Source organism: Coturnix japonica, chromosome 7, assembly GCF_054131305.1.
Source record: "Coturnix japonica strain WE chromosome 7, WE-NBRP24, whole genome shotgun sequence".
NCBI lineage: Eukaryota > Metazoa > Chordata > Aves > Galliformes > Phasianidae > Coturnix > Coturnix japonica.
This window is the reverse complement of record NC_140669.1, coordinates 14,535,581-14,563,544: the sequence shown is the minus strand read 5'-3', so window position 1 is coordinate 14,563,544 and position 27,964 is coordinate 14,535,581. Positions and strand designations below refer to the sequence as shown.

Here is a 27,964-nt window from a genome sequence, read left to right as displayed (position 1 = left end):
GGGCCCGCTGTGCCTGCCGGAGCGGCCTCAGCGCCTGCGCGCAGCGAGGAGCCGAGCCCCTTATCGCCATGGAGAGCGCTGAGGCCGAACCGAGCGAGAGCCGCCCGGAGGAGGACGGCGCCGTGCCCGCCAGCCACCTCCCGCTCCCGGAGCAGCCGGCAGCCACGGTGAGGTGCGGGGCTTGGCGGGGCGGGCCGTTCCACCGCCAACGGGCCGCGGGGCTGGGAGCGGCCTATGCGCGGGGACCGAGCACCGGGCTTTCCTGAGCTGCGCCGCCCGGACGTGGCGGCGCTGGAGCGGGGAGGGGCGCGGGGCTCGGCCGGGAGCCCTGTACTGCGGGAACGGGCTGCAGCTCGGAGTTTCTCAAATAAATCCCTCTCCCCGCTGCATTCAGTGAGAGGTCCCCAGAGCTCAGCCTTTCTGGGGGTATTTATGTGTTCCTTACTGGTTTCTGCCTGACTGTGAGAGAAAGGAAGGATCCTCCTCGTAGAGAGTTAAAAACAAAGCTCTGATATTCCTCAGTACGTGCTTCCCTTGCTGTAAGAGGGGAGTAGTGCTGTGCCTCAGGTGTTTGGAGGAGGAATGTGGAGTAGGGCACTGATTTGTTAGGAAGTATGGGCTACTGTTGATACTGTTGTTTTCTTCCTATTTTTTCCTTCTTTTTTCTTTCTTTGGAGTTCCAGCTTTTGATAAATTGTGTTCTTGGAAACTCTCTGTTTGTTGACCTTTTTTTCCCCCCTGAAAGCAGGTTCTCTCTCTCCATGTTATGTGCCAGATTTGTAAATGGGTATAGAATGGAATGCTAGAAGACTTATCCTATAGTGCTGGTGATCGAAGGGGAGGTATGGTTGGTAGCCTTTGCTTTGTGCGCTGAATGTTACATGAATCTTTATTTTCCTCCTCTCAAAAAGATGGAAGACTGTTTAGCAAAAAAAATGGAGATCACCGTTTCAGAAGCAGAGAAACGGACTGGGAGAAATGCCATGAACATGCAAGAAACATACACTGCTTACCTCATTGAGACAAGGTGGGTGATGAGAGCTTGCTCTCAGTAGGTTCAGATGGTGCCATTCCAAACAGGCTTCCCCTCCCTCCACTGTGAAAGTATTCAGGAACAGTCGCTGAGAGGATTTAGTTGGTTTATGATTTGTTAAGTGATAACGACATGTTCTGGAGGATCTTTTCCTGCCAAAATTTGGCATCTGATCTCCAGCTCAGTATTAATGCTTGTCTTGCCTAACTGTGCTCTGTAATCCTTCATTTGAAGGTAGATGGAAAAATGTGTGCTTGATAGATACTGCTTTAACACGGTGTCAACAACTGCACAGCCTGGATGCATTTGTGTGAGTGTTTATAGTGTTGTATGTGCAGCTTGTGTGTGAGAGGAGTTGTGCTTTGTGGTCTGAAGTAATGGTTGGACTTGTCTGGGATCACAAGGAAATAAAGGAGTCTCTTGACTCAGGTCATGTGGTCAGAATTTATGGCTCCACTCGTGTTTGAAGTGTGATTGGATCAAACAGAACTCCTGCTAAGTGTTTTAGGTTAAGGGTTAATTAACTGTTTCCTTCCCTTGTGTTAGCTTGGACTTTCACTGCAGAACTCACTGCTTTTAGTCTCCTCCTATTGACAAGATTAGTAATATGGGTGCGTTTAACACAGCTGGTATCACAAGTGCAACTCTCAGTTTTAAGTAGTGAGTAGCAAACAATGCTTTCAAATGCCTTACTTAGGGCTCCTTCCCAGTCAGAGCCGACCCCTGTTATGTGGGGTCATGTTACTCAGCTGAACCAAGGATTTCTAAGTTAGACTTTATTAGGAGTTTTGTCTCTAGCTTTCCTGTGTTAACAGTTCAAACCCTTGGGCCTCACCTCAGGAGCGATGAGCTGTACTGATAAAACCCTCTGAAACAAAGCAGTTACAGTTTTGAACTCTTCAGCCTGTGCAAAATGCAGTGCTGACGCGAGTCCTCCAATTGCTGGTTAAAAGTCAGCTTCATTTGTTGAACTGGTGAAGTGACACGCCAGTCACGCTGACCATGATGCAGATCTCCAGAGGTGCACTTACTATATTTTTCTTAATTTAATTAGAAGTGAGGTTTATTTTTCAAACATCACAGCTCTTTGAGAGCTGCTGAGATGGTTTTAAAACACTTCCACAGCGTATTGATATCGAAAATTATCTTCTCACGTAAGGAATTCTGTTTTTCCTTCAGTGTTGTTTCTCAATGGAAGAAGAATCTAGCTGCGATGTGGGGGATGCTCTGGGGGCATCTTTGTGCAGCCCCAGAATACGCTGACTGCATCTCTTTTCTCTATCATCCCTATATTAAACTCACCCCCACTGGTCTTTCCCAGTGGTTCTTTCTTAGTGGCAAAACTGTTTTGCTGCCCAGATTGCCTTCTTTCATTAAGATTTATTTTGTTCTGTGGTCAGCAAATACTGAGACCAATTACATGTTTGTCGCAGAACTATTGGAAATGTGGGTTTGTCACATCTCTAATAAAATAGGTTCTTTATTCCTTTTGCTGAGAAAGCAAAATTTCTTGCATAAATATAATTGCTGGCCATTAACTGTGCTTCCTGCTGAGCCTGTAGCTGTAGGTGGGCTTCACAGCAATTTGTCTGTGGGTAATAGGATATTTTGTAGCCAAGGAATAAAACTCAGTTTATAGTAATATAAAAGGAAGACCACTTAATAATAGTTGCATTACGTTTATGTGGCCTGGGGTTCCGCTGGTACTGCTATCTAGGATTTAATTTCAGTTCGAATTGAAGAGCTGTGTGCAGCTTGCTGAATAAGAGGCACGAGGTGGATGCAATTACAGCCACCGTACACTTATTACAGGACAGGAGCTCAGTATATAAACTTTTAACACGTTAGTTTCACGAGCTCTGAGAAAGCTTCTTATAGACTGTAAGTAACAATGTTGCTTTATTTTTCTTTTCAGAGTGAGAAGATTTATTGGCATTCTCACACTTTTCTCTGCCCTTTTTTTGTTTATGATATTACACCTCAGTATAGATTTTCTTCTTCTAAGGAGACAAAACAAACTTCCCTGCTGCAGACCATGGAGCCTCAGCCAATTCCAAGGGTCATGCTTCCTGAAAGCATCTCCTTCAGTGTTGGTTTACACCTTTCTGCATTAGCGTGGTGGGTTTTTGTGGGGAGCTGTTTCCTTTCAATTAGTCTTGGAGTCAGTTTGTTTCACAGCTCCTGTTAAACTGCGCGGTTACTTAAAAATAACTCCGTTCTTACACTCTCCGTGGGAGAACAGCTGAACGCTTCTACCTCTTTGTGTAAGATGGCATTAAGGAGGATATGCATCTTGATGATAAGAATTTGTAACTAAGCGCTCTTCCTTGCCATGTGGGTGCTCAGCACATCAGTTGCTTCCTATAAGGGAAGAGGTGAATATCCAGAGCCTCATATATTCACAATTGCTTGCTTATTGGAAATTCAGACATCTCTGTCTCTTACCAGATTCTTCTTGTAACTGCAAGAGCAGACATGGTATAAAACTGAGAATTTGACTCCTCTTTTTCTTTTTTCTTTCTTTTTTTTTTTTTTTTTTTTTTTTTGTGAATTAAGCAGGATTCAGAGCTCCTCTAAACGCTCTGTGTTGAACTGCAGTTCATTTTAATTATAGCCCGTATGGGGATGCCTTTCTTTCCTGTTATCCTTTAAAGTAAACAATCTCTACTGTAGTACCAGAGCACTTCCATTAAGTGCTAACTCTGCTTCCGTCCCTGCTGGTGTTCAGATCTCCAACCTCGTGGTCCCAGTAATGAGTGTGACTTTCTTTTTTAAAGGAAAAAGGAGCACAGCTTCTTGCAGCCCTGTACTGACTACACAAGAACTGCTCCATGGGAGGAATGGACTTGGAAATCTGTAGCCAGCTAGATCAGAGTTCAGTGCTATCAGTGCTGCACCGGAGGACTTCAGGGAGTTATCTTCTGTGGCACTTTGTTTGAGTTCCTTTCTCAAAATCTCCTGTTTTGCGTTGGGTGAGGCTGAGAGCCCAGCATGTATTTTGTGGGGGGAGAAGCTTAAATATGTGGACTGTTTCTAGATAGCTAGTGGACAAAGCTTCCCAGCTTTCTTAACTGATGTTCCTGTCTGCTGCAGGGGAGTCAGGTGTTGCTCCTGGGACGTGGGGATACTGAGGGCTGAAGGCAAATGTGTTGCCTCTGCAGTTGGAGAGGTGATTAGCTTCATAAGGAAATACACCAATATGTTCCCTTCTCTAATATTTTGCAGCCGTTCCTCTTTTTATTGCATGAAGAATTGTTTAATGGCTCATTTCAGATAATTAATTTAATTAATTTTAAATGGGAAGAGGTTAATTAGGTGAACTAAAGTTTTTCACGTCGGCACTTTGAATTAAGGCGAATGAACGTGGCTTTTGGAGTAATGTAGTCTTTTAATTGCTTATGATAACATCAGTTACGAGTGTAGAAGCTGGAGGTTTCAATTTTGTCTTTTTTTTTCCTGCAGGCTCATTCAATGAATAACGTGCATTGTTAAAATTGTACTTAGAGAGGAAACATATGGTTTTCCTGCCTGCAGACCGTACAAGTATTATATTATGTTTTTAAAACCAAAACAAATTGAGAAGTTTGACAGAATGTCAACAAGTGATTATAATCTTAATTGAAACTGGTGTGCAGTACTTGCACTTAATGGTAGAGTTCATAACGTGGTCTAAAAAATTAGATGGTAATGAAGGTGTTAAGTGTAACGAGTACCTTTGTGGATTTCCACTTCCTTTCTGGAGCAGGGTTCCAGGGTCTGGCTGATGTCGTCCTGTTAACTCTGGCAAGTACGAAGCTGATACAGCAGGCGCTCTGAAAGCACAGTTGAAGCTCAAAATGGTCCGTCCTTGTGGCTTCTAGTTCATAATTATCCATGCAAAACAGTCACAAAGCATTAAAGACATAAGTTGTGCTGGAACATTGTCTGTCAGAAGGCCACATTCCCTTACAATGACAATTTACTAATGGTGTGTGACCTGAACCACCGCAGATGATAAGTGGACTGCTGCACTATTGAAATACATGGTGGTCCTACTGATGTATCTGCAGGATGGGAACCTGCAGTGTATGCAGATTCTCTTGCAACCACACTATAGACATAGAGCGTGTGTTTTTTATCGAACACACCTTTATCTGTGAAGTTGCTTTCAGATTTATGAATAGATTCTTCTTGATTTCCATTTGTTTTCTCTTATTTGTAGCAGAGCACTGTTGTAGTTTGTTTTTCTTTCCCCACACTTAGGTTAAAATGAACAATAATATGACTGGGGAGTTTTAAGGAAAATACAGCTTGAAGGTTGTAAAGCTGGGCTTGGCAAAAATGGTTGAGGAGGAATGGCGAGGCAGAGCTGGATGAGTGAAGACAGGTCAGTTATGGACAACAAGCTACCGAATGATGTAGGAGTGTACCAAATACTTTCAATAAAAGCAATTCCCGTTTCATTCTTCTCTGGGCTGACCTCCTTGATGCTGTAGGGACTCACAAGATTATTGAGAAAGTGACCAATGTTAGACTAGACTTGCATTGACTTGGGAGTTGGTTGGGTTTTAGGCTGAAGAGAGCAGCACCTCTGTCTGCCAGTGTGAGTGAACCCTGTTGTCCTAACCTGTAGTTTTCTTCATGTTATTTTATGCAGTGTGGTTGTAGCATCCATGTAATCAGTCAGTCTCAAACAGTATTCATCTGCAGCAGCTTGTATGGAATTGTTTGGTTGTTTCTTTATGAATGCATCCTTGTTCTTTATTCTTTCTCCTTGTCTGTCCCCTTCCTACAGCTTCAGTTAAGGATAAACACAGTTAAGTATCAAATACTGCTTGTACTCTTTAGATATATTTAAAATATTACTCCATGAAGTTCTTATGAGTTCAAGAACTACATAGGGTGAATGAGAAGCTGTGGCCACAAATAAAATGCAGGAAATTCTATTTAAAGCTAAGAAAAAACTTCTTTAATAGTGTTCAAGCATGGGAGTGGGCTGCTAGTGTGGCTCTAGAGTCGCTGTGCTTGGGGATGCTCCAATCCAACTGAAAATGACTTCAGTCAACCTTTGAGCAAGAGTTGGACTACCGGCTTGCGGAGTTCCTTCCAGCTTCATATAATCTGTGATAATCTCATAGCAGAGTTAATATTGTTCCATGTAGGTTTCTGCCAGGGCTTGTACGTTAAGTAGTCACTTAATGTAGGAGCTAAGGTAGACATAGACATCACTGGTTTCTGTTAAGAGCTGCGTCTGAAGTCTCTCTGTTTATTCTGGCGTGTGCTAACTGCCAAGAGGTGTTATCGTCCTGATGCTTATTTAATGATATTGCAAAGAATTTGTGTTGCTTTAAACGTCTTGTATGAGGACTTTAAAAAATGTTTTTATGTTACTTTTCAATCCTATAAGATTCCATTTCTCCTTTTATAGTAACATACGATCCTTTAATCCCTTGCTAGATGTTGCTGGCTTTAAGTATTCAACAGTATGTTCAGATACATCAATTTTTGTACCTGCTCACCTTATTCTGACCCAGTTTATTAGACTATACATCCTTAATCCTTACTTATGTGATGATACTACTTCAAACAAAAGATTGGACGTGACTTGAAATGTGTTACATTTCTCAAAGAAGGAAAAAAAAAACCCTTAAACTTTTTATTTCTAAACTATGCTTTATAACTCTTCTGGCTATTGCACTGATACAACTTTTGTCTTTATAAGTGAAGACACTCCCACCAAATAGAAAATTCTTGCTAGTAATACTTTGTTTCCTTCAGCTGCTCGTGAAATGATGTTGGCTTGAAGCCTAACAGTGTTCCAAGACAAATATATCCAATTCTATAGTGATGTGAACTAAGCCACTTACATAACTAGACTGTGACCTACCTGTTTGCTTGTGGTGTGATGAAAATTCATTGACTTCTCCCATGTTCCTGGCGCGTGCAGAAATTGAGCGCTATCAGGCGGAGAGCAGAATTATTTCCTTTTAAATGAAGTCTGTAGACATACGAAATTAAGATTAGATTGTGGGCAAGTTTAGCACTAATCTTTACTGAGCAGCTATTTTTAGGTTTATCGCTACAGCTGAGCTGATGGTGGCTTACGGATGTTCAAACTGCTTTATTTTTCAGAGCTATTGAGCCTCAGAATGAGGGACAGTGCTCCCCAGTGGACTCCCTGTGGCGGCGTTACAGTGAATTTGAATTACTGAGGAATTATTTGTTAGTTACATACCCACATATCGTTGTTCCACCTTTGCCAGAAAAAAGGGTAAGGAAGTTGTGACCGCGGCTTGCTTCATACTGTTTCTTGTCTGTTTGCCACTAACACACTTCTCTTTAAATAGGCTGACTTTGTTTGGCATAAACTATCAGCAGATAACATGGATCCAGACTTTGTGGAAAGAAGAAGAATTGGCTTGGAAAACTTCTTGTTACGTGTGGCTTCGCATCCTGTTCTTTGCCAAGACAAAATCTTCTATTCGTTTTTGACACAGGTATAGTAAAATGATGTGCTTCCTAAATATGTATTTCTAGTGATTATTTCTCTAAGATAATATCATTTCCCTTTGTTTCCTTTCATTGATCTGGAACATGTTCACTGTTTAGGGGAAGGATAGACAACATGAGTACACTTAAGGTAGAAAAGGCTTGTATGTCTAAAAGCATCTTAACGGCCTGTTGCAGTTGTATAGTTGGCTTTCTAATGTACTTTATGACTTTATTCCAGTCTAGTTAGGAGGCTCCTAAGAGAGAATTCCCACCCCTTTAGAGCATCATACTGACAAGTTCATGTGCATTGGTTGGGAAGGCTTTCCTAGAACTAAACCTGGAATAGCTTCTTATATGGCTGCCAGCAGAGAGAGAGTACTGGCTTCCAGTTTGCTTTTTGGAAGTTCCTTTAGCTTTGCAGTTTGAACTGTGATCCACCCCTGTGTAATCCCAACAGCTGTAATGTGGTTGTTAGCCAAAACGTTGCATTCTGTAGTTTTTGAATTTAGGAGTGTCTTTGTTCTGTGTTTTGATCAGAGATTCCCAAATAGCAGCCTGAGCAGGTATGTCTGCACTAGCACAGCTTAATGTGCAGATGAACCTGTGTGGGTAGCAATGTGGAAGTGGTGATGGAACAACCATTACATGCGATCAAGAGGACTGTGTGTACACGATAAACAGATGACATCAGTCATTGCTTTGTATGTTCTTGGTATGTGCTCTGCCTTAAGGTTTTGGGGCAGAGCTTAGCATGTAAGCAGAACGTAACAGTGTTATTAACTCGTTCTTGAAATTAGGCTGGGAGGGTGGCTGAGGCAGGACTCAAGCTTACCGAGGACTCTTCTTTCAGCTCTGATGTAGTTATGGTACAGAGACTTGATAAAGCTGTGGCACTCTTAAATCATTGCAACAGTATCTTCTTTTTCTGTGTTTTTAGGAAGGTGGATGGAAAGAAATGGTGAATGAGACTGGATTTCAGTTAAAGGTAATTATTGTAACTGTCTGTCTTGTGACTGGGTTGCACACACTTGAGTATGCACATTTTCATCCAGCTATTAAAGACTTTGATGTTAAAATGAGTTAAAGGCATTGCTTAATGCTTACTTGTAACTACAAGAAAAAGGTCATGTTCATAGCATGTAATAGGTAAGTCTTCAGTTGTCAGATTCTGTAGGAAGTTCAAAACTTAGTCATGTTCAATGCTCAGCCTTGTAATTCTGCTAGTAGTGGGAGTGTCATCATTACAAGCTTTACCACTAATGAACTTGAGATCATTGCGATCATTGCAGTGCTTTTGTATGTTGACACAGGTGGAAGAGTTTGAATTGTAAGACTTTGTGCTAAGAAGGACAAAGACAGGTGAATTTGGTGCTCCTTACCTGTTTAACAGAAACACGTCTTATAGTAGTGCTATCCACACTGATAGCAGTGAGTTGATGCCTGCCAGGATTTGAGTCTGTGAGAAGCTAATAGAGGTTGCTGGGCTCAGCCTGGAAGAGTTACCATGTGGGGACAAATACTGAGCTTTTGTTCATGTAATGCGATCAATTCATGAGATCTCAGCTCTGTGTTTCTAAGTAATGAGAGCTAAAGCAAATTACTGGTGCTCTTATCTCAGTGTCCAGAGAACTTTGTTACTGGTGCTTTGTGACAGTAACTTTCTCCTATTGTGGTAGGGCTTTCGTTTCACTAGTAATTGTAGTGCAGCTATGTTATTTTCCTAGTCCATAGGCCTTTATTTCAGCTACAAGTTCAAACTTTTCAAACAAGCTCAGAACGTTTGTACTGACAGCATATGTTCAGGAGCACACACTCTGGGAGGAAGGGGAAGAAAACTTGCTGCAGAGTGCTGAGAATACTCGCATGCTTGAAAACACGCTGTAAATCTAATGAAAGATGAGCTGAGTCCTATTTTCCTGCTGGTTTGGATTTTGTTTGTAGTTTTCCCTTTAAAATACTTCCTTCCTTAAAGAAAAGTAACTACTTTGCAGAGTTCTGGGGAGAAGCTTCTTTTCATCATTCAAAGTGTAAATAAAGCTCTCAGGTTGTCTGGTTATTTAGCATTACGCTAGAGGACAGATGTGTATAAAAATGGCTTTCTGTATGTGTAGGACTAGAATCAGACCACTGGCTTTGGCACTTCTGCCGTCTCTGCTGCTGGTGCATTAAAGCAGGATGTGCATTTTGTCTCGAAGGGTTTGAATCAGGCCAACTCGACCTTAAATTAGGCATGAATGCAGTGTAGTTGAGCATGTTATAGTTGAATGTTGACGGTGGAGGCTTTGTTTATTCTGCCAACTGTATCATTTAATCATGTCTTTACTCCCTTCCCGACCCCCAACACTTAATTTTCTTCATCAGGGGATTTCTTACTTAGATCCTTTAGGAATGAGAAAGCAGTGGCAGCTATTATTTCCCCCCACTCTTTAGTTTACTTACATGCTTATGGCATTGCAGTAGGAATACGCTGTCTGAAACCTCTTTGCTTGTACTTAATTTGGTGGAGAATTACCTCCAAAATGCTTGTGCCTATTGATCTTAAATCAAGTTTAAGACTTGACAGATGTTTTTCTAACTACATAACAGTGCGGTGCAATGCTCATGAGTGGTGTGTGGGAGTTATTATGCTGTTAATGGCAAGAAGGAAATAATCCAACCTAGAATGTTGTGTGCTGGCAAGGTCTTGGTTCCTTCCTGACAGTGCTTTTATACTTAGTGTGCTCTTCCTTCAGAGCATTTCATGGCTGTAGCAAAAGGCAGAAACTTGCCATGTCAGTGTAATGTAGGGAGAAGATTGTTTTCAAGAGTAAACCACTGTTTATGGTGTCCTAACAAACCCAGATGGCTTTGGTGCTTGCCATTTGAACACAAACAGAATGTTTGTGCAGTGTCTACCTACAGGGGATGGCTTTAATTAACAGCAGCATCACTAGGTAGCTTTTGAACTGCAAGAGGATAGGTGAGGGTAACATATGTGTGCATCTGAACTACCTGAAACCCAGCTGAGGTATATAATGACCTGTGGGGGTAGATCAGTAAAAGTGCAAGGCCTTACAAACCCTTGGAGCCCTCTAAATAAACACAAGGCTGGGCTGTGGGCTGGAGTTACTGCAGCATTCTGTGTTTGTGCTTCTTGGTGCTGCAACTGCGTTCCCTTGCAGGGAATTAGTAGAGGAGCACTGGTTGGCAGTGATAATGAACTTGTTTTAGTCTGGTGTCAGTCAATCTTACAGGTTTCATTCGTTTATAGTTTGTGGATGACTTTGTATTGCTTGTGGAAGGACAAACAGCTAAAGTTAGCAAGCTGCTGTTCTGATACAGGACTAAGGTGGAGCAGAAGTTTTCTATCAGTGATTCTCACCATAGTTATTTTTTCCTAGACTTGGTTGCTGTCCTAAGTGTCTTCTAAATATGGAGGTGGTTCCAGGTGAAAGGAGCTTGCACTGATGTTAAAATGCAGATATTTTTTGTTGAGGCCACGTGCAGTAGGAGGTGGAACAGTCTCAAACAGGGCATGTCACTCAGTAGACCTTACTGACAGAGGGCCCTAAAGGGAGGACTTCCCTTGGTTTGGGAGAATGCCATGTTGCATTCTCTGTTTGGTTTGCAACAGCTCTTTAAAATCTGCTTTGGCTAAACCAGTGCACAGAACACTGCTGTGTCACTTACTAGCAGTAACAAGTACTGCTGAAGTAACTTACTGCAGTCATTCTTGGCACCGGTTAGAAGTGGTCTATAGGAAATCTTGAACACCTCACAAGATATATTCTTTACTGGTCTTTCAGTAGAAAGAAGGATGTTGTGATCAGAAGTGAATTTCAACCCTTTTACATACCCTGTGGTTTTTGTGCAGTATAAAATGAACCTTGAGTAAAGGTGGAATGCCTGAGAAGTTGTGATCTGGGACCTCTGTGGATGAGGCTGGGATGTCTCATCTGTGTTGGTATCTGATTTAAGAGTGAATTCCCATTGCACAGTTTGTAAAAATACAGTTAAACGTAAGAACAACCAGACACTCAAGCAAATAAAGCAAGCAGAAAAAGCAACCCACTCACCTTCTTAGGGAAATTTGCTGCTGTGGTCATTAGTAAAACAACAACATGGGAATTAAAATAGCCAATTACCTTTTTAATTAGGTATCAGCTTTCCTCTGTGGAGAATTATATATGTTGTATCATAGAAAAGAACACTGCGTTAAAAATTAGCTCTACTCTGATATACAAATTACATATTTTCTCTAAAGCAACTCATAAAATCAGAGAACACCATGTATGCCTTTGATTTCACTGGGGATCTGTTCCTAGCAATAAAGAGCGTACAGAGGTCACTCTACCACTGGTTTTATTTGGTTTGAAAAATATAAAATAGTTTGTCCGTATGGTCTTATGTTACCTAATTGCTTCATCTAAAAAGAATGTAGGGTCGTGTATCTTAACTCCGTGATTTGTGTAGCGTTTTAAGAAGGAACTGTTTTTGTGGGATTTAGGATTATACCAGCTTAATGCTAGCGGGTACCGTTTGCATCCAAGTTCACACAAATATCTTGGTTTTCTACTTCTTATTGAAACATTTGACATGTAGGGCAGCTACAGTCAACTTGTTCAGTTTCTGCAGATTTAAATATGCCGGGAAGGCAAGAGGTTTTTTTTTTTCCTATTGGTGCTGCCAGAAGGCTGAGATTTTTGTCACTGGAATTTAATTGCATTAAATTAACGAAGCTTTTTTTCCCCTTTTTTCAGGCAGATTCCAGATTAAAAGCTCTTAATGCAACATTCAGAGTGAAAAACCCAGACAAGTAAGATTCCACATCCTTCCTCCCTCCTTTTTCCCCTTTTCAGTTACCACTGTAACTTCAGATGACAGACTATTCTATCTCTTTAGAATGAATTCAGAGAAGAAAAATGATCTTTCTGCACCTTAGTTCTGAACAGAAGCTCAGTAAGGAGGCAGTACAGATTTGGTACATCCTGTTGCCAGAAGCAGAAAAATGCCCTTGCTTTATGGAAAATGAGTCCTTCCTTTTAGCTAGATTAAAGGCTTGGGAAGGTAAAATAAAATAAAAACACACACGGCACCGGACCAGAGTAATAACTCCTTAATATTTTTGCTTGAAATGAAACCTTTCTGAACATGAACAGAGTGCAGACTGATAGGAGGTCTTTCCAGAAGTCTGCTAGTGTACAATTCTAGATGCACGTGTTCTGGTGCTGTAGTTCATAGTTGTCTCCAAACTGCCAGATTTCACAGATGCTTGTGGAGGGCTTGGGGTCAGTTCAGCTCTTCTGCAATTTGGGATGCTTGGAGACAGGCGCTGAGAGCAATCCGATTGATTGGAAAACTGGTCAGAAGGATAAGGATGAATAGTGGCAGGACGATCAAACCCCGGGTGGTGTGAGGAGGTTAAAAGGAGTGTCTACATCTGTAGTAGTTAGAAACATTAATATGCAGCAATAGGATCAAGAGATTTTGCTGATTACCATTTATAAGCGTTAGACACACCTTATGGGTTGATCTGCTGTCCAGCCATGGCAATAGGATGTGCTCTTTAGGGGCAGAGCATGTGCCTGACTGCTTTCTGTTGTCTGTTCTCTTTATGCTTCCCCAGCACCCGTGGGCATCGTATCCAGGGTGTTAGTGGGTACATACCTTTCAGAACCTTTTAGTATCCATTGGCAGATTTCTGTGAGTTGGTCCAGGCCCTCTTGTATGGAATTTGCTGATGGTGTTTATTTTTGCAGCCTCCTGTGGCAGCAACTATTTTAGCAAGTATTTAATGCATATGGACTTTTGTGAATGAGGTCGTGGCAATAATGAGTGAAGCTGTCCCCACGTTTGGGTCCTGTATCTTTTTTGTTTGTGAGCAGCAGGAGTTTGCTTTCCCTTCTTATGTGATGGGAAAATGTTGCCAGTAATCTGCCCGTAGGTGAGAAGGACTGGGTTAGTACTGAGATGAGAAATGTACTGATATCTTTCAAGGCAACGTTTCAGAAAGCAAAGCTGTTGTTGAGATACGGGTTGGTAAAAAGCACGAAAAGAGTTAATGCAAGGAAAATACGAGGAAGGAATTGTAACAAAAACAATCCCTGAGAATCTGACTTCACAGCGCTTGAGAGATACAGCACCTGCTTTCTATTGTGCTCTGCCACCTACGCAGCTTCCAAATTGAACACTTAGTTACAATGGCAAGCTATTTTACAAGTTGTTTAATAACCGTGCAGCGTATCCTGTATTTGTTTATTAAAAAGCTCTCCCTGACTGCAGCATGTGCAGCTTGACAGGAGGCACAGTGCCTTGTTCTGCCTAGCACAGTAATGCCTGAGCTGCATGCAGTCTGACTCCTTACTCCTTTACATTACCTTTGGTGCTTGTATGAGTGGGTGGTAAAGGGGGTTCAGCATATTCACTTTGCCAAAGCTGATGGCACTGCTGTGTGGAGTGTAGGTGTTCTGCATGTTCAGCTGCCCGAACTGGAGAGGGTCCAGGTGAAAAATTGGTGCAACTGCCGGTTCAGATTGTCCTGGTGCTGTGGAACTGCACCCTTAGCTTAAAGCAACGTGATGAACTTTAAACAGCTGAAGTGATGCTGCTCTAGGAGGACAAATGCAGGCTGGGAACCAAAGCTCCTCCTGTGTGAAGCAATTAGTATCTTTTCTGAAGGAAGTATATAGTGGTAAAACTTTGGCATTCTCATTGTCAGAGGTAAATTTGCAGTCTTTCTCCTACAGACCTTTTTTGGATTCACACCCATCCTCTTCTTTTATACTTTGTTCTCCTTTAATACTTTGAATCAAAACAAAGTAGCTTTCTTCTTGGGGAAAGACTTCTTTAGAAAGTACTACATTGTTTCTTAAGGCAGAATTAAAAACCAAAGCCAACAATGAAGCACCAAAACACAACAACTCCCCTCCATCCCAAAACAGGCGAATGGTGCTGTCCTTGTAGCACTGTCCTTGCTAAATTGGAGAATTACTGCTGAGTAAAATGCCCAGAGTAAATAACTTGTATTGAAATGCCATCTACTGTAAATGAAATGCTCTTCTGTGCCATTACCGGAACATCCTTCTGCAAGGAAACATGTTAATTTCCCTCACATAGTTGTGGACTGATAGTTTGTCGTTTGCATCTGAAGCTCTATGTGGTTGCTTAGTTCTTAAATATGTGGCCTGTTGGTAGTGTTGCAGAACCAGTAAAACCAAGGGCAGAGAGCTGGACCTGCTTCAGTAGCTGAGTGCCAAAACCACGTCTTTGTTCACAGCTTCTTTTGTTACAGTACAATGGGAAGTGAATGTCTTTGTATATGCCTCTCCAAACTCACTTTGGAAATTAGGTGTTACCATAATTATTTTTTTACATGAGTATTAAAAAGTGCTTGGGCAAATGCTTAAGATGAAAACATTTGATCTGATCTCTTAAAAACACTTTTCCCCACCAGTTGGCATTCTTAAGGCTCAGTCTACAGGAAACACTGTGTAAAAATCAGTTTTACTTTGGTCGATGCTGTTCAGAGGCAATAAAAGGCACCTTGACTCTAAGGTGATTTCTTTTAATATGGGGGAGGTGTTGGTGTGGGAGATGATACATTGCTGCTGGAGTCCGGGATGCTGAAAGTTGTTCTGGGTTCCTGACTCTCTCCTTCAGGGAGTACAGCATTCCTAAAAGCTTTCTTGCCACAAAACAGAGTAAATAACACCTTTCGTTATAAATTTCTGGAGTGGGAAAGGGAGTCTTCCTGAGCTTTTTAATCTTTTGTTCTTAGTTCAGTTATTTCCAGTATCTTCACTGTTTGTGTCTGCAGCTGCCTGACACGCTGCCCTGGTGCATATTTTATAAAGTGTAAACTGAAAAGATTGCTCTCCAAACCCCACTGTGCAGATCAATGACTATTTATTTTTCCCATACACTTTCTCTGCTGGCTTTTAAATCTTTTTATGTACTTTAACCCTGTGTGTGTCATAGTCTTATAAAAGATGCTCCTTGGAGATCAGAAATACTAGAAATGGTAATAAAACTTTTACTTCCTGAGTGTGGGGCGGAGAGAATTTTTCAGGTGAGGATTTCCTGGCAGGGGAAGAAGAAGCGTTAAATGAAAAGCCTTGGAATTTCATAGTTGGTCACCCAAAGCAAGTGATGTGACTCATTTCAGTAAGGCCTCTTAGCCTCAAACTGTTCTGATGTACAAAGCCCGGCTGTGTGAATGCAGAAGGGTTAGAATTATCTTTTCAGTGTTTGAACATCAACTAGAGAGATTAACTTCAGTCTCCCATTCTTTATTTCTAGTTGCATTTTTTCGTGTGACTAATTTGCTCGTTTTCAGATCAGTGTACATTGTAAGCTAGGTAAAGCTGTCTCTGGCTTTGTACCTAAATGGAATAGTTTCTTGTGTGCTGCCTCTGCCTGTTTCCAGAGTAAGTTGTGAGCTAGACTTGAGTGTAACAGGGAGGGTTTTTGCATGCAGAAATGTCAGCTGCTGTGGTTTAATTGGTTACCAGTCGCTAGCAAAGCTGTGATAATTGACTCTGCTTCCTAATTATGGTGACCTAAGTTGTATCAACTAAAACTAAGACCAAGGGTTAATTGAAGTGGCTGATAAAATGCTTCTCAGCAGTAGCAGGCTGGCAGTGTGCACGTGAGCACTCGGTGAGTTACCTGACTGGTTAAGCTGTCCTGACTTGCTTGTAGCCATAAGCAGGTCCAATTCTCAATATGTTTTTGCGCACAGCTGTTACAGTTCCACACAGCTGAGCCTTGAAAGCGTTGTGTTAATGGTGGAAGCGTTGTGAATGCTTCTGAAATGCTGTACTCAATGCTGGCTAGATAGCAGCTGGAAAGGGAAGTTCTTTTATCAGGTCGCAAATGTGAATGTGTTTTTATTAAACACTATGGTTCAGCAGGTTTTGGCTTTACAGTTATTTTAAGCTTTCCTATTCAGTAACAGGCTTCCTTTTATAAATCCCATGAAAAAAATTAATAGCAGTGATTTCGGTTGACTACTTACCTCATAAAATGTTATCTCTTAAATTGGTCTGAACCGTCATCGTTCGCATATCTAAACTGGTAGTCAGGCAAATGTTGGGGCTGTTTGTTTTAGCAGATCTGAACTTTGCAACCACTTCTTTAGGAGTCTTCAGCTAATTTCACTTCAACACAATCCAGGTTTCAATACATTCTTGCTGGTGTAGCATTGTGGCTCTATCTTGCATTCTGTGAAAGCTTACTTTCATGCTGGCTAATGATGTACTATCTGTTTCCTGCTCCCAGGAGATTTACTGAACTAAAACACTATAGCGATGAACTGCAGTCTGTCATATCACACCTTCTGAGAGTCAGAGCTGTAAGTATTTCCCATGTGTGTCGTGACAAATAGTACAGTATATAGCTATACTGCAGCATTTCTTGTTTAGTTGAGAGAAATGGTGTATGTATTCTGGGATAAGAACAGTTCTGACTGAGAGCCCAGCACTAGAGTGTGGGGCAGGAGATGACGAGGAGAGTGCTGCCTTTGTATTGGTTTTGGAGGGGTTGGGCAAAGATAAAATATGGCACATCAAGGTTGACATTCCTGTTTGTAATCTCTCCCCACTGATGGTCACATCTGCAGGGTGTTTTAAAGAGGAACAAAATGTCTTTTCCTCTCAGTAAGCATGTTAGTTTGCAGGATGTCTGGGTTAGGAAGGGACCCAAAGTTCAGTTTTCTGGTCACATATATAGTATGAATTGTGCCTGCTTCCCAGCATACCTTTTCAGTCTCTAAAGAATGATGTTCTTTTTAATGATAAGATAATGATAAGAATGATTATGTCACGCTTCAAGATTCACTATGGGCTGACAGTGAAAAAATACAATTAAAAAAAGAGAAAGGCATAAATAGGAAATGGCAATTCCAATAATGAGGAGTGAGGTGTTGCCTTTTTACTGTGCTTAACAGGGTTTCCACTTTTGATGGGAGCTATGTTGTAGAATAGGTTGGGAATTGATTGTCCTTCTGAGCTGAAGTACTTGAGAGGATAAATTGCTGGGGTTCTACTAACAGTGCCTTTTTCTCAGCTGTGTGCACATCAGGTCTCTGGGGTGATTTCCTTTTCACTGCTTCAGCACACTGGTAACTAACTCTTATAGAATGTCAGTCTAACTCATTGGTACATCACACTTAGAAGGGTAGTACTGGGATTACAAGTCACACTTCAGTGTACACGTCGTATTCTGGCATTGTTGCCAGCATTGTAGTACCTGCTGCAGCCAGTCCTTTATCTCCAAAGAACTGAAACGACATATGTAGTTGTGACAGTATGTCCTGCAATGGACAGCTTGTTTCCTTTCCTTTGTTTCACTGAGCTGGATGGAAAAATCAAGTCACACATTTGAGTTCTAGTGAGACTTTCCCTGCAGTCCTGATGTCAGGGTGGATTGCTGGCTTGCCATTAAGTAAGCAAGGATGCATGTGAAGCTGGCATTAGTCAGATAAAGGAGGCTGTGCTTTACAGCAGGCTATCAAAATATCAATTAACCGATAATTTGCAGTCTCAGTAGACACATCCTGTATGTGAGCACTTCTGAGGAAATACTTGGAATATTGCTTTTCAATGCAGCCTTGACTGTGACTTCAGTCTTCAAAGATTTTCTGCTGTTGATTTACTTTCAGTAGTGGCTTAGATTAGACTTAGGCCTAAACTTGTTTGCCTGTGTGAAAGCAATAAGGCTTTAGCTCAGAGTTTGTGCTTGGGTATTCACAAAGCAGCTTCATTTTAATGTTCATGACCAAAACTAACTTTCAATGTTTTAGAGGGTAGCAGACCGGCTGTATGGCGTCTATAAAGTTCACGGCAACTATGGAAGAGTATTCAGGTAAGAATTCATCCAGTTTTTAAATGTTACAGGTCTTCTAAAGAGAGTAGTAAACTTGGTTACGTTTATCAAAAGCAGAACAACGTATCTGAAGCACTGAAATGTCTGACTTGAATGTTGCCTTACAGTACTACTGAGGCTTGTGTTGGATCTCTGCATCTGCTGCTCTTAGGAGTGGACAACATCAGCTTTTCGTTTTGTATCCCAGAACTTTGGGACTTTTGTTGTGACATTGACATTCTGCTTCTTTAGAATGCTGCTTATTGCCTATTTTCAGGCAGCTTTCTCTGTAAAACCTCTAGATTCTTTTAATAGCTGAAAACCAATAGTTGAGAGCTCCATCTATGCAATGTTAGTAACTTGTTTTGGTTGTTTTTTTTTAAAGTGAATTTGCCAATCGTTTTTTGATTTATATGAGTGAATTGCATGCTCGAGTTCTCCATCTCACTGGAGAATAAAAGAATCTAAACTTCTGGTTAAGGGAAACCTCCTGCTTCTATGCAGTGCTCAAGTGCTAAATTTAATTCTCTGGGTTAATGGGTTGCAGATGTCTTTCTCATTGGGGGTTTTAAAGTGAAATTAGGTGTAGTTCTATAATAACACAAAGACAAACAAATGTCAACATGAACAGTGGAATGTTTATGAAAAAGGACAAAATAAATGCATTAGGCATAAATTATGTGAAATCTAAGTGGACCCCTCCTTTTTTCTTGTATAAATAGTTGTTGACGTAATTCTTATCGCTAATAAGCCTCGTGAGGTTTCACAAAGCTGAGAGCACGAAGTCGCAGTGTATATGGGTGCTGTGAACAAGCCTCCTGCTATCTTTACTGGAGCTGATTCCTATGAGGTCTCCTCAACTTGAATAGGGAGTTGCAGTACTGAGGAAATGATTATTGTTATTATTTTTAACGAGTGGAACTAAACAGAAGTCTACAATGGAAATAGCGTGCACCAACTTGCTTCAGTAGAGGTAAAATGCTTGCAAATGTGAAATCCCACCTTCTGTTTTTTTGCAATCAGAGGCTTCTATCTGATAGCTGCCAAAAAGAAACTGAGCTTTCCACACTTGTAACACAAGGTAGACAAAACTGTGTCTTAGGAACCCTCCTCTCTTTTCTTTAAATGATCCGTCATTTAATTTTAGCTGTTTAAACAAGACCCTCTTGGCTCAAAACAAGCTTTAAGCCATGTATTTTTGTTTGTGAGGACAACTGTAGGCAGCAGGGACAGTTGTTGAACAGAACGCCTTCCATAGCCTTGCTGCTGTGCTGTCAGTGCTGCTGCTTACAGGAAGAAACCAGTTTGGCAGAGTGCAACTTTAAGGCAGTTTCCATTCAGGTGTCACCTGGAAAGAAACTATATCCAGGATGCAGCTTATTAACTTTCCTTACCCTTCACGTGTGATGTTGCTTCTCGTTTGTTTTTCAAACAGTGAGTGGAGTGCCATTGAAAAGGAGATGGGGGATGGGTTGCAGAGTGCTGGCCACCACATGGATGTGTAAGTACTGACTGAATATCTGATAGTTTGATGTAAGCCAGATGTGGAACTCTGCCTCTTTCCTCTCTTTCCACTCAACCCAGAGTACGTACAAGTAGTGTACCAAGAAAGCTGGGGGCATGTTGTTTTTAGGGGTGCAGTGTTTCTGTGCCTTGGATGCAGGCACAATTTTAGTGTCCGTGTACTGTATTAAGTAGCTCGAAAGGTCTCAGGAGAACCAGAGTGGTTTCTTTTTTTATTATTATTTTGAAATTGTAGAAGCATTTGGAATTCTTCCATCCTTTCTTTTAAGCTACTATGCCAGAAACGGGTGGAATACAATATTAATCTACTGCAGGCCTGATGAGATCCATTTGTTTTTGATAGCAGTGTTTTGTACCATGTAGTAGATGGTACACAGATTTGGACCTAATCACAGAAAGTTAAGAAACTTAATTATTTAGCTCCAAAACTTTAATGGATTCTTGAAACAAATACTGTCTGGATCTAATAAAGTAGAGAATCCTCCCTTTTTGCATCTCTAGAGTCAGTTGGCAGAGCTGCATGGAACACAGCCTTCAAAATAAGAGTCTGATGCTTCGTAGCGCTCACAGAAGCGATACTGCAGGTTCTTACTTTTCAGGTAGTCCTATACAGTAAGTGGGACAGAGCAACTCCTGACTCTGAACCGTCTTTTGTAATCAGGTAGTATTGTAAAGCAGCGACTCCAGCAAGAGGTGGGAGCTGTTTGTCACTCCTTCGTCTGTATCGTTTTTCATTCTTTTCATACAGATAAAGTGTAATTTGTGTAGAAGCAAAGCTATCAGTTTTAGATCACGATGCAAATCTATGTATGTTGTACATATGTACATGCTGGTTGTGATTCTTGCTATGCCCTGGTACACAGAAGGATTTGAAGAGCCATACCAAAACACCTTCTATCTGTGACCTTTTATCTGTTTCAACTGGACTGCCATTACAGGTGGAATCAGACTTAATTGGAAGCATCTTTTAGTTGAGGATTCCCACAAAGAGTGGGAACAGGATTTACTGCAGTGTTTCTCCTTAAGATTTTCCCTGGTTTGTTGATCAATTTAGGACAAACCAGTGTTTAAATTTCAGCTTAAGCAGTCAGAAGTACAGTTTGTCCTACAGCTACCTTGAAAAATCCTGTCTAGGTACGATCTTCTTTGGTGTGTGTTTGCTTATTTTAGGTAAGTTCTTCTGCCACACGCAAGCTTTGGCACTTCTCTAAACATAGAACTTATTTGAAATTGAAATGTGTTCCATCTGCTGTCCTGGGAAATTTAACCACTATACTAAAATGATTGTACCTCAGAACTTAAAAAGGGAGGGTGAGCTGCACGTATCCTTTGTGACTGCAGGCTTGGTCAGAACACGTGTGTGTTTTTCAACAGCTTGGAGTTCTTCCTTGCTTTGATTCATAACGTGAATTTGGGTATGGCAGTTTTATCACAAGAGGACCTGGCACACCCACAAAAAGCCCTGCTATGTCTTTGAGTTCAGAGCACCTAAACAGCTTGTGCTTGGAAACTGAAATTCATATCTGACCAGATGAATGTCTACCACCTTTTCCTCAGGCTCCACATCGTAGCAGTTCTCCTGCAGGTGGCCATTGCTTTTTCAGAGCCTTAGTTCCTATATTCTTCTGAGCGGGCCTGATGGTAACACTCAGTGCAAGTGTTTCAGACACCTCGTGTTTCTAAGCCTTAGTGCTTCCAGCCTTGCAAGGGTTCTTCTGCATCGTATCTTCTTTTTTGCCTTGGCGCTGCTTCTTGACAATCCACTGAAGAAAAGGAATAAATGGTGTTCCTTTCCTGTAATAAAAACTGCCTCATCTTCAGCAGGAAACTTATGATAAATCTTGTACTCATCAAAAGATTTATTGTGGTAACAGCCAAAGAAACAGGCCTGCAGGAATGTTTATATTAGCTGATTCAGAGTTTAATTAAAAACAAAGGACAGAGGAAAAGCCCTTTTTAGGAGCGTTCCACTGTTTTACTTTGTGACTGGCCTTTCTGTCAAACAGGTGTCCTCCCTTGTTACTGTCTGTGTAAACCTTAGAGTTTAGATTAAGGAGCTTCCTATTTAACCGTGGCTGTTTCTCACCAGATATGCAGCTTCTATCGATGACATACTGGAAGAAGAGGAGCATTATGCGGATCAGCTGAAGGAGTATCTCTTCTATGCAGAAGCACTAAGGTATGTGCAGAAGTATACAGCTCAAGTGAAAACCATTGTGCTTTCCTCTAACATGTTGGTGCTGAGTTTAGTTTGGTATCCTGTTCTCTAAACAGCAGCAAATTCAGTGTTATAGAATCTTCACGTTCTCGTCTCTTACTTTAATTATTCCTATTTGATTGCTGTATGGGTGGCAATAAGAATTTAGAGGTGAGATGACTAATAGCAAAATGATGGATGTTAAAATCTGGTTACTCTGGAAGATAATGCTGTTTATTCCTTCGGTTACAGCGTTTCCTTGGCTTCTCATACAGTGGTGCCCCAATGTGCTGGGAACTTCAGCTTTTAATTTAGCCAAATAGAGTTGTTACAGCTATTACAGATTTCAGCAGGTTTCGGAATGCACTGTATAGCTCTCATCTGCTGTGCGTTATTGTGCAGCTAAATGTTGTGGGGTTTGTTTGGTTTTTAGACTAGACTTGCTAGGACAGTCCTCCTTCCCAAGCATGGATACAGAAGCAAATTTCTTTATGCGGTAAGATTGTGCCTGGTGCTGCTATGCTCTCCCTGAGCTGGCTCTGAACTTCTTGGAGAGGTCCGGTAGTGCTGTAGAGATTCAAGTTGGTGAGTGATGGCTGCTGTCTGAGAACCCAGAGCACAAGTAGCCCCTCCTGGGAGACGATCATGCATCCGGCAGTGGAGTACGGATGCAGCCTTGTCAGCCCACACAGGACTGGGACGTAGTGCAGGTGGTCAGAGGCAACTTGTCTCTTTTCCAGATGAAAGACGCTGCGTGAATCTGGAAGCACGCTTTCTTGTTTTGTTTAAAAAATTAAAATGCCAGGAATTTTCTGACCAACTGGGGCATTGCTGCTGTGACAGGCTCCATCTCCAGGGACTTTTTGTCATAGCATTGATTTTTCTCAAATGTATTTTGAATAAAATAATTTTACAGTGATGTTCTTCAGTAGGTGGTAGGGCTCGTATTGCTGAGAGGGACTTGAAGTGAGTCTAAAAAGAAGATCAGAGGAGCAGAATGCTGCTGTACTGAGAGCTTTCTTTATTTCTTTATACTTTGATCCAAGCTTGCTTAACTACAGTGATTGTAATGTTAGGCATTCAGTGATAAGGCTGTTGAGTTTGAGCTAGATAAATAACTGAACATGCTGCCTGCCAAGGAAAGCATTTTGCCATTTGTGAAGTTTAAATGGAGGGAAACGTAGCAAAACAAAGTAATACATGACAGATCTTTCATTACTTTTCAGGGCAGTTTGCAGAAAACATGAATTAATGCAATATGACTTGGAAATGGCAGCACAGGACCTAACATCTAAGAAGCAGCAGTGTGAGGAGCTGGCAACAGGAGTGAGTCTTTCCACTTTCTTCTCCAGGATGGGTTGTTGTTTTTGTTTGTTATTTTTTATAGGGAGAGCAGAATTACTTAGAATGACGTTTAAATGGCACTAACGTGCCGGCCTCCAGTTATAAGAAGTGGCATCCTATGAGCCTCTGAGATTTAAATGTAACTTGGTTTTTGGTGACATAAGTTCTCCATACCAAACTTCTCTTATTGAGTATTGAGCAAGCAAAGGGTTGCAGGAAATGGGACTCAAGCAAAAATAATACAAGCTATAGGAGCTTGAAAATCAGGTTATTTAATGGCATGTGTGGGCTTCAGGTGTAAAAGCTGAGCTACAAGTTTCTCTTCAGCTCTGCCTCCTCACTTTTTGTGTGTTTTTTTTTTTTTTTTTTTTTTGTTGTTGTTGTTGTAGACTGTGCGAACATTCTCCCTGAAAGGAATGACCAGTAAGCTGTTCGGGCAGGAAACCCCTGAGCAGAGAGAAGCCAAGATAAAGGTTCTGGAAGAGCAGATACAGGAAGGGGAAGAACAACTTAAGTCTAAAAATCTGGAAGGCAGGTAAACAGGCTTTATTTTTTCAAAGGAAACGAGGCTTGTCTTAGCAAGTCAATGACTGGACGCTCTTGAAGGTGTTTGCGTTTTGTCAGTGTTTTTAATATGTTTTCGGTGTTTATGAGCTGTCTATAAAAGCTCCTGTCAGCTGCAAGTTGTGAAATAAAGTACAGTACATGCAGTTAGCTTCTGGTCTGAATATATGGCTTATGTAAAACCTGATGACTTTCCCAGTTACTGAGCCCACTCTAATGGCTGACTTGCTTGCTTTCATGTTCAGTTAGTAATATGTTTAGCAGGTGGGCTTGTAGGTCTGCAGCTGAATAGCCTAAACTCAAAAACCGATTTGCTTTGAATACAGTATCTATTTGGCTTGTATGTATGGATCCTGAGCTAATACTCTGCAGCTTTTCGTATGGAGGACAACTGACTCCTGTTTGAAAGAGATTAGAAGTTCTGGCAAGCTGCTTCTCAATGCTGTAATGAAATTTTCTTCAGGAATGCAAGCATTTAAAAAAAAAAAAAAAAATTAGGAACCAGCATTCCTTAAGCAATGTGATTATGTCAAAACATGTTCGTCATATAATAGAAGGGGTAAATGTGGTATCTCCTGATATGTTAGGATTAGAGCAAAAAAGATAAGACTAGTTCACTAGCAGTTCCAAACAAGAAGACACTCAGTAAATGCGATTTCTTAATCATTTTGACAGAAGTACTGGAGATCTGCTTTTTAGCTCTGGAAGTAATTTTCAAGTGAGCACTTGCCTTGTATATGTGATCCAGCACAAACGAAAGCGTTGGATTACAGGAATCTACCTCCATTTTATTTAAGAAGCACTGAAGGCACATCAGCAAACCGATATAATTAATTCCTGAAGTGATGTGCCCATGTCAGATTTGCTTTGTAGATGTTGATCTTTCCTGTCTCAAGTCCTGATGACAAGCCGAGTTTTCACATTGGAATGACTGAGATTCTGACTTGACAACTGAAAAAGTGCCATGTTGCTCAAACTGAGTGTTAGTATGAAGATATTTAGTCATCCCAACAGGATCAGAGAAGAGCGTGCTCTGAATTATGCTGCTTCTGTGGCAGTGATGCTTACTGCGTGCTTGAAGAACACACAGGAGTAAAAATGGCATGAAATTGGTTCTAGCTCAAAATCTGTAAGATGTAGATGGAGAATTAAGTAGTAGTGCCAGTTGTAAAATGAGAACTCTGTGGGATGCATAACAACTACAGAACTCGGTTTGCTGACTGAAAGACGGAGTGCTCATCATACTTGGAGCTGCTTTGCTGAGGGCTCAGAGGAGGGAAAGATGAGCTGAGGTTGTAACATATAAACATTAACAGAAATAATGCTTTTAATTCCAGAGACTTTGTGAGAAGTGCCTGGGCAGATATTGAACGGTTTAAAGAGCAGAAGAATCACGATTTGAAGGAGGCGCTTATAAGCTACGCTGTGATGCAGATTAGTATGTGCAAAAAGGTATGTTTGCCTTTATAAAGCTGTGTGTGCGTTTGTGTATATACCCAGACTAATGCATGTATCATGTCTGCAAAGGATCAGATGCAAACTATCAGCATCTAGGAACGCTACAGTCCCAGAAGGTTGGAAGTCACTAGTGTAAAACCTCCCATGTGTTCCATCCTCCTCTAACTCTGAGGCATGCTGATACGCATCATAGGCAGTATGGTCCAATCTCTGCCCTGCTCTTGTGTGAGGTTCTGTGGGGCTTTTTGTTGAATATTCTGTGGAACAACAAAAAAAAGTCACGTTTGCAAACCAAGTGTATTTTCACCTATTTGGTTTCACATTTTTTCCTTTATTTTTTTTTTCCTTTATTTTTTTTCTTTTTAAATTTTAAAAGGGAATTCAAGTTTGGACGAACGCAAAGGAATGCTTTGGCAAGATGTGATTATCTGGAAATGAATTCCTCCTCCAAGTGCCAGAGAATGGAAGCACAAATGTTGAACACCGATGTTAAGTTGCTACATGACTTACGTATAAATCATGAAATAAATGAGTCGAGTGAATAGTTTTTCTTTCTGCTGATTGCAATTGTTAATAAAGGACAAAAAGGACACGTTGTTAAAAGTTTAGCCCAGACTGCCGCTACTTTGGCATGTTTTATATGTGGTAGCAAATAATTCAGGAGTAGGAGTTACTGAAAACTACAACTCTGTGCTGGAGCAAAGGTGTAGGGGAAGCTATCCCAGAAAGTATGAACTGAACTGTTCTGTGAGACTTGTGAAACACCACGCTCAATAACGTGTAGATCACTTCCAGATGCCCTTCCCTCAGCCCTTGCTGTTTAGAATTAGTAATGCTCAAGGGTGCTTTGGTTTTATAATAGGACACGCAGTTGTGTTCTTGAGGTTTACACCATCAGAGGGACAAAAACCTGAAATACTGTAATGCGTAGGGTTCATGTTTAAATGCCTTTGCATGCCCACAGAGAAACGTGCTTTAACAAAGTTCAGGTTAAGCAGTCTTAAGCTCCTGAGATGTTTGGAGCTCTCTGCAGTAGAGGTGTTGTACAACGGTTTGATACAGTATTCTGCATTTACTGGTTCCCACTTACTTTTTGATATGGGCATTGATTTGTTATCAAACTATTTCTTGCAAGTTAAGGAAACTGGTGGTCCAGCTGAGCAGCAAAACCAAAGTCAAAGCTGGGTAAGAAGCAGATGCAACTTCTGCAACTTCTGTTTGGTTGTTTGGGACTTGTTTACGCTAGATGTGAATCCAGTCTATGGTATCTCTTCTTGTAACTGAAGTGGTTTGGTTCTTAAACTGAAATACAAAACCTGGTGCAATTTTCTTAGTACTTAAAAGTAGTGATGTGCAGAATCTACAATGAACTGAGGTGTCTGTCTGGCTCTTGTAATGATGTTTCTGTGTATAACATGGTATCACCAGTATAACATGGTTTGTAGTTAACAGGTACTTGCATTAAGTGTTTCCAGTTATGAAAAACACTTAGCACTGTTTAATATTGGGCTTTTCCTACATTCCTAAGGTTCCTGAAGTCTTGTGGAATTCATTACACTTGATTGCTAATCCTCCAGGAAGTTTGTAATATTCTGTTGGGAAGTGTATTTATTTTCTCTGGGTTTTAACGCTACTCAGATCTTTTGTAAGAGATACGGGATGTCTTTAGAAGCTGTTTTGATAAATCATCAATAGTTACTTGACATGTCCCATGTTCCTTCTGTCTCCGTAGCATTTCTTTCCTGTAAAACCATTGTAAAGATCTGGTGTACACTACAACTCCAAACTCAGCAGTTAGAAGCTGGTTGCTCTGATGGATGTTAGCTTTCTCAAAGCGTTGGGCAGCATTACTTCTGGGAGGTGATGCTGGGCAGAAGGAGGTCTCTGCATTTAACATGTACGAGGAGAAGTGTTGTTCCTTTCGGAGGATTGCGATATCCGGTTCTGATACAGGTTGAAGGACTCTTACATTCCAAACCAAGAAGTTGCACACTTGACTTGTTCAGTAAGCCTTCTAAAGGAGCGGTGCCTTAATACAATACCATGAGGCGCTCAGTAGGTATTTTTCATGCACTTTGATTTTTGGTAAATCTTTCTGGTGCCTCTTTCCATATTTCACTTGCTGTACAGCTTACTTAAATGTATTAGTATGCCTTTTTTTTTTTTCCCTTGCTAGTTGTACTAAATTTAAGAAGGGAACAACAGCTCTTGTAAGTTTTGTGCCAAATAAGCTGAATAAAATTGCTCTTTGATATTTTTGTTATGCCGTTTTTGTTTAAAATGCTGCGTTTTCCGTGCTGACAAATGTTGCTTAACTTCTTGAATTCGGTTCTTGGCCATCTTAGCTCTCAGACAGTCTCCAAACTTTGGTTTGAAAGTAGAGAAGTAAATCTCACACAAACAGTTGATTTGCCTTTTGGGTGAAGAATGTGGGGAGGGTTTCTCGTTCTCAAAATACTTCATACTTTTTATGAAACCACTTACCTCTGTGAATAGTCTGACTTACTGCTGGAGCTGTCACTTCCATCACA

The 27,964-nt window shown here is 41.1% G+C and overlaps 1 protein-coding gene across 1 annotated transcript; it reads left to right on the top strand.

Moving 5' to 3' along the window:
- Positions 1-18: 18 nt before the first annotated feature.
- Positions 19-27,685, top strand: SNX4 (sorting nexin 4). Its single transcript, XM_015868702.2, has 14 exons — positions 19-167; positions 912-1,027; positions 7,145-7,283; positions 7,360-7,509; positions 8,442-8,489; positions 12,244-12,299; positions 16,763-16,835; positions 18,285-18,346; positions 19,782-19,847; positions 21,960-22,049; positions 23,294-23,393; positions 23,801-23,946; positions 25,313-25,427; positions 25,810-27,685. Exons 1-14 carry the CDS (start codon positions 69-71, stop codon positions 25,855-25,857), a joined length of 1,308 nt encoding a protein of 435 aa, XP_015724188.2. The 5' UTR covers positions 19-68; the 3' UTR covers positions 25,858-27,685.
- The last annotated feature ends 279 nt before the right edge of the window (positions 27,686-27,964 follow it).